Raw genomic sequence first — 7,233 nt, 5'->3', positions numbered from 1 at the left:
ACATTTTCAAGATAAAGCGCATATATACAAGTTCCGAACAACAACATTGGGACCGTCGGTCTACCGAGCAAATATCACCCGCTCGGTGGAAGATCTTCCTTTCGTCGTATATCTCCCAAACTGGTGACCTGCGACGGAACAATTGCAGCCTTCACACTTCATCATCAGCGCATCAAGAACTTCGGCTACCATAATCCCCGCATTCTCGAAGATAAAACAAGTCATCGACAGTCATCCCATAGCAAGCCAGCATCGCAGCCTCAACAGGATCATCGCAGCCGACTCACCGCGCTTCCTGGTCCTACGGCACGCATCTTCACTGCCTCATCACGCCATTACAGTCCATCGCAGCCCACGACCGGATCATCAACGCTTGGGGTCACACATCTCCGGCGTGGCAGCTCTGCATCACATGGATTACTCACGATACACGCGCAGCATTCAAGCTCAGTCTCGACTCACCGCAGACTTCGAGCAGCACTGGCGACAATCACGCAGCACTCAAGTTCAGTTTCGACTCACCGCAAACTTCGAGCAGCACTGGCACTTGCAAGCTAATCTCAGCACGGACAACGATAACTAAAATGACACGACCTCCGGTCTCGGAGGGGAGTGATGTGGCGGGTAGCCATCATACAACGCAAGATAATTGACAGATGCCTGAATCTCGCTTACGACATTTTCAAGATAAAGCGCATATATACAAGTTCCGAACAACAACATTAGGACCGTCGGTCTACCGAGCAAATATTACCCGGGACCGTCGGTCTACCGAGCAAATATCACTCGCTCGGTGGAAGATCTTCCCTTTGTCGTATATTCCTCCAAAAAACTAACACACTGTAAAAGTAATAAATGTTATTTGTCATAGATTTTTTTTGTTTTCCTTTGTAACAGTATTTATGGCCAGACTAAGTATAATAATATAAATAGACCAGAACAAAACAATTATACCTTGTATTGGAGTTCTCTGTTGTCAACCGATTCTCAGTGCTTAAGTAGCTTAGCTAATTTAAGTTGGGCTTTGATGTTACCAAAAATGTATTTGGAAATAAATTTACCAGAATAAATAAACATAACAATCCTAACACGAAAAAGAAAATATAATACATAAAAGGAACGCATTTAACTGATGGTAGGGCATCTTAAAAGCTTGCACGGGTAGGCACCACTACTCTGCTTCTTTCTGTATGCTTTTGTGTTTGAAGGATGAGGTATTTCATTACAATATAAAAACTGATAATTAGAACTGATTTCTAACGTGGCTGGCGCCGTTTGCGTTGTTAATGTCTGTGTGTTCTGCAGTGGCGGATTTGCAGTCACGGCCGCCCTAGGCCCCAAGCCATCAGCCGCCCCTTTCTCAGCATCCACCATATAGACTACATAATGAAATTACTTTATTGCCAACTTTTATCTAAATAGATTTATAAATTTAGGAAAAAAAAAGTTTCATTTCGCAAGAATATGGTACATAGGTTGTTACAACTAGTTATTTGCTCTAACATACTCTGCCAATTTGGCATACTTGGTTTTGATAACTTTTACACGAGTGTTATCTACTTTCAACACTTAATTGCGAGTTAAATATTTGAATATCTATTAAAAATTAAACACAATTAATTTGTACGGAGCTACTTGTTATCGCAAGTGCGGGTGGGAAGTGTGGGTAAAATTAACCATAAGTTTATTATAATACTATAATAAATAATAATAATAGCTGAGATGATAATAGAGTATTTAAGGATGCGGTATAGATTGCACCATGCAGTGCAGTCCGCCGGCCATACGTTATATTAAGTTTATGACACGATTGGGGCCGTCCTTAGGTAAATCCACCACTGGGCTCCCGTTAGGAGCACTGCTCCGGTAACCACTTAGCACTAGGTAGGCTGGGGCTACTGGGTTTCTCGGCGGATCTTCTCAGTGAGTCGCAATTTCGATCCTGTTGTAGATTTTGCGAAGCACTGCTCTTCGCAGGACTTATGATAACAAATTTTCTCAGGTCGAGCCAGTGAGCTCACTTACCCGTCAGAGTTTAACTGGAATAGCCCCTTCTTAAGTTACCAACGAATAGGTAGGAAAAAAAGACAGGTCCATACCTGTCTTTTTTCCGGTCCATACCGTCGGTTGGACGGTCCATACCGTCCAACCAACTAAGTAATAAAAAAATATAAATCCTGATATGTCAATGAATATGATTGAATTTCGGGCGAGCAATAGTTTATTGAAACGATTAAATAAAACGTTTAAGCTCGTAAAAACGTTCATAGGATACTGATCAAAGTCTCTGTGTCGTGTGTCAATCGCAAAACACTATCCTATATACCTCACGGTAGCAAACATCTAAAATGTCCTATTGTGTAACTAAATCCTTTTGCGTTAACTTTTTTTTTGCGTACGAGTAATAAATTAAATAAAACTTCTTTCATAACGTTTCTGAAGAATATTATGGTTATACAAAAGATCAGTACTGGCTCGCTCAACCCATTAGTGTGGACTCGACGGGGGCTCATGATCACTTTGCTCAAGTTAATTTATGTGCTTTGTCGTTTTGTTCGGTACACAATAGTCGAATTTTATAGCGTTCGGCTGCTGGACATCCAGATTAACATCTACACATGGTTTTGGCTTTCTCTCGTTTTGTGCAAACGTACAATAGAGCTAACCGGACACACACCTGGCTTTAATGGGTCGGCGCAATGGATATTTAACATATAAAAAACGTTCTGTGGTATTAGTTTACCATGTACATAATTAAGAAACATTGGATTAAGAATTTAAATTAATCAATTGTTAATTAGTATATTATATTGTATTAAAATATAATATAAGAATATAAATATATATTAACTAATATTATATTATAAAATTAAGTAAAATTATATTATGTATTAATCTATTGTGCACGGATCTCTACAGTGGCTGAATGAAACAATTGAAGGTGACCTTGGAAATCCCAATTTGATATTCCTCTTTCTATTTAAATTCATATATATGTGTTTGCACTTTTGAAATTATAATCTAATTGTTGAGCTCGATACATCCGCCGTCAGCTATATTAGGAACAGAACTTCTTATAATTATGAATATTTAATAAATAAAAAATACTTCAACCGAAAATCGAACAGCTAGACTCCATGGTAAAAATCACTATGAAAGAGTTATAAAAACATATTATATAAAATACACAATTGTTAATTATTAGATTTTTTACTCAAGGAATTGGATTTGGAATAGCTCTTGTACTGACATCAATTAAATCTATAATTCGTTAATGATCAGTAAGTTTCGCCCGAGATCATTGTGTCCTACCCGAAAAGATGCCTGTTGTATCAAGTGAAGCGACTATGCCGGTGTTCTATCTTAGGAGCAGGTAAGAATTTTTGCAATGAAATATGTACCTAACATATATTAAAAAATTATTTCCACGATGAAGGAATAACGTAGCAATCGTGTTATAAAAATTAAAAGCCAAAAACTTTTTAAAATTGTAGAATTTTGATTGTATTTGTTAGTTCGCACAAGTTCGTATCTGCTTTCTGCTTTTTCTGCAGCAAAGCAATCACGCGTTCTAGTCACGAAAAATGGGACGGCCCCGACATAATAAAATTGCCTAAAACCTCATGTCTCAAAACCGGGTACTATGATGTGAACTCGTATACCCGATATACGCAATGAAAATCAAATATATATTTATTACAAACGTTTATGTACCTATATTATGAATTATTATTTCGGAGTATCATTCACTGCTTCAGTGGGCTTCTTCGGACAGTTACTGTTGGATTTCTTTCGGAGCAGGGCGACAATAGAACCCAGGTTGATTTTAAAAACTTTCACTGATACGTACTGTAACACACGTGCACTGCCACTATTGTATAGGTACCTTGCTCAATCCCATTATAATAGAATACCTACGTGTATTCTTTTCTTTGATTTTCGCGTAGTATAATTTAAGCAATGATTACTTTAAAGTTTCCGTGGTCACGGACAGGCGTCCGAACAAAATGAAGACAATAAAAAAAACGCGCATTTAAACCGTAAAAGTTTTCTCCATCTACATAATATATGAAACAAATAAAAGTGACTGTAATTTCTAAGTACCTTATTTATTTTACAACATTTATAATGTGATTTTACGTAAATATTGTTATATTATTGTTATATTCATAATATAATATAACAATATTTACGTTATTTCCATATATAATATTATTCATTTTCGATTCGCATCTCCGTGTCGTCGGCACCGAAGTTTTGATTACGTCCCGACAATTCACCGTGAACCCTCACTCGGTACACGCAAGTATACACAGGATGTCCCCAATTAGTAAGCACGCGTATCCTTATCAAGCTGTACCCCTTCGTTGAAGGATACAACACTTCAAAGTACTGAATCGGTTTGCCCTCCTTATCGTATTCAAAGGTACCAAAGTCGTGGGGGTACGGATCGCTGCGATATTCTAAGCCTTCCACTTGGAATAGTCGTGGCGCCGAAGATATTTCCCTGTAACAGAATCCGCATTTATTGACTTTTTACATACTTTCACAATGCGCAATGTTAGTAGAATCTCAGGGATATTAGGTAAAAAAATATATTACTTATATATTTGAACAGTGTTGTTAATTTTTGAAATTGCTAGAATTGCTGAAAATGAGAAGACTGCCTCACGGCCCACCAGGACCATCAAATCCACCAGGCGACCAGCGAATAAGAAAAAACAATTAGACAAATGCTTGCCGTTGTCTTCAACATTCAAACGCATAAATGTCTATGGCCTACCTGATGGACACTACTGCTCACAGACACAGGCCACTGAGTTTCTCGACGGATCTTCTCAGTGGGTCGCGTTTCCGATCCAGTGGTAGATTCTGCGAAGCACGACTCTTTCTAGAGTTCGTGTTAGCAACATCGTAAGGTTTGAGCCCCGAGAGCTCACCTACTAGTTAAGGTTACGCTGATATAGTCTCACTAGACCATCAGCTTAGGTAGGAAAAAAAAACTACTGCTAACGGACATTAAAGATGCCGGGGACAGAGCAAATCTGCTGCTTACTGCTGAGGACTCTCTCAATCCTCGTTTAAAGAACGACATATCTTAGGGCTCAGGAAACAACCGGGCAATGAGTTTATATCAGATCCAGATGCCAAATGGTAATTATTTTTTATTGCCTAGATCGATGGGTGAGCTCACAGCCCAACTGATATTAAGTGGTTACTGGAACCCGTAGACATCTACAACGTAAAATTCCGCCACCAGCCTTGAGATATGGGTTCTAAAGGTCTCAGTATAGGCACAACAGCTGCCCCACCACCACCCACCCTTCAAACTGCTTCACGGCAAAAATAGGCAAGGTGGTGGTACGCGTGCGAACTCACAAGAGGTCCTACCACCAGTAAATACCTAAATTATAATTTTGCGCTAGATACGAATGCACCGGATGTCCTGTCTTTTAGGCCACAACGAGTTCAAAAGAGCTGAGCGTACAGCTAAAATTCCTAGCTCATCTTCGAAAATACCTAAGCTATTAATTGAAAAGTAATGTTATAATTTAGCTGACCTGGTTGGCGAGATATGCGCCGGAATATGCTCCACACTGACACCCATCACCTTCACAGTACCGAGTAGACGTATCATAGCTTGACCTTTCGATCCTTTGAACGCCCAGCATTCTCCAGGTAAAGTACCTGGGCGGATCATAGCACTGGCCCCTTGACATTCCCTACACATCCACGACGTAATTAAATGTAAGCCCCAACTTATCGGCGACTCATAAACTAGGTGCTCTATCGTATCTCCAGTGTCTAATATGCGACCACCAGCGGACTCGAGCGCGTAATCAGCCACCTAAATCAAAATATGCTACTGTAGAACTTTTACCTTATCTCGATTCACTGGTGGTGTGTACATTTAATGTTTATTCGTTCTCTAGGGCAATATTTAATAATCGATCGTTTATATGTAGACCTTGGGACAAACTCTTAACATAACATACACATGGTGGTAGGGCATATTGTTGTCCGCACGGATAGGTACCACCACCCTGCCTATTTCTGTGAAGAAGCAGTAATGCGTTTCGGCTTGAAGGGTAAGGTAGCCGTTCTACTGTAAAATATTGAGACCTTAGAACTCATGTCTCAAGGTGGGTAGTGGCAATTACGTTGCCGATGTCTGTGAGCTCCGTTAACTCCTTAAAGCCAAGTGGACCGTGAGCTTGTCCACAGATGTAAGCAATAAAAAAATATATACACACTACCTACTTATTATAATACATGTAATCCAACCTGTAAATCTGAAATTATTAATTAATGCATTCGTGGTCGAAATAGATTAATCATAAAGTGCAGTTATATTAGCAGTAGTGCATTGTGTGCTAACTTTTGCTAACTGTGCCTACTGCTGCTACAAAGTAGTCATGCGCTCCCATTGGAAAGGTGTAAGACCCCTTATACTATCTCTATAAATCTGGACGAAGTTTTTGAGACGGATAGCAGCATTGACATCATAATGTGCTCCGTAACCATTTAACACCCGCATAGTGTATCATCATCATCATCATCAACAGCCCAGTCATCCACTGCTGGACATAGGCCTCTCCCAATCCATACCACCGAGCCCGGTTTACGGCTCTCCTCATCCACATCTTGCCGGCCACCGTTCGGAGGGCATAGTGTATATTTGGTATTTTTGTGACAAAATCAATGAAAAAAAAATTGTTTTGTATGAGAAAAGCGAACCTGTCTATCATAATCATAATTATCCAATGCCTGTCGGCTGTTCTTCCTCAGAGATGGTTCCAAGGCGTCTTTAGCGCGTCCTGCAGCCGCAGCCACGGCAGGAATCACCGCCGACATCCGTTCCATTTCGTTTTGTAACTTTTCGTGTTTTCTGTTAACCTTATGATATATATTTGTTTAAATTTAAATAACTAAATGTTATTCTTCCGATTTTGCATAAACATAACGTGATACCTCTGTAAGACCGCGAGTAAGCTGCATCACGACATATTTAATGTCTGAAAAATCCCCATCGAGCGAATCTGCAGATGGTCCCCAAAAATAAGCGTAGAAATTCAATGATAACAGCAACGTTAAAGTCACGCAAACGAACGAACGAAAAACGTTTTGGAAACAACCACTATTTTCATCATCATAATCCATTTAGTGTACTCTTCGAAAATGTTTTCGTTTTTTCAGTTTTTATGACAACTTTAGTGTCAGTTTTGTCAGAAG

General features: G+C 39.5%; 1 protein-coding gene across 1 annotated transcript; it reads right to left on the bottom strand.

Annotated features, from left to right (window-relative positions):
* Nucleotides 1–4,212: 4,212 nt before the first annotated feature.
* LOC114252102 (SUN domain-containing protein 2) lies at nt 4,213–7,215 on the bottom strand. The gene is made up of 4 exons (XM_028186607.2): nt 6,973–7,215; nt 6,739–6,897; nt 5,562–5,848; nt 4,213–4,507 (listed from the first exon to the last, which is right to left on the bottom strand). Exons 1-4 carry the CDS (start codon nt 7,159–7,161, stop codon nt 4,213–4,215), a joined length of 930 nt encoding a protein of 309 aa, XP_028042408.1. The 5' UTR covers nt 7,162–7,215.
* Between the last annotated feature and the right edge of the window lie 18 nt (nt 7,216–7,233).

Source organism: Bombyx mandarina, chromosome 13 (genome assembly GCF_030267445.1).
Source record: "Bombyx mandarina strain Sakado chromosome 13, ASM3026744v2".
In the NCBI taxonomy this organism is placed as follows: Eukaryota; Metazoa; Arthropoda; class Insecta; order Lepidoptera; family Bombycidae; genus Bombyx; species Bombyx mandarina.
The sequence above is the reverse complement of the archived record's forward strand: the minus strand, read 5'-3'. Positions and strand labels throughout refer to the sequence as shown.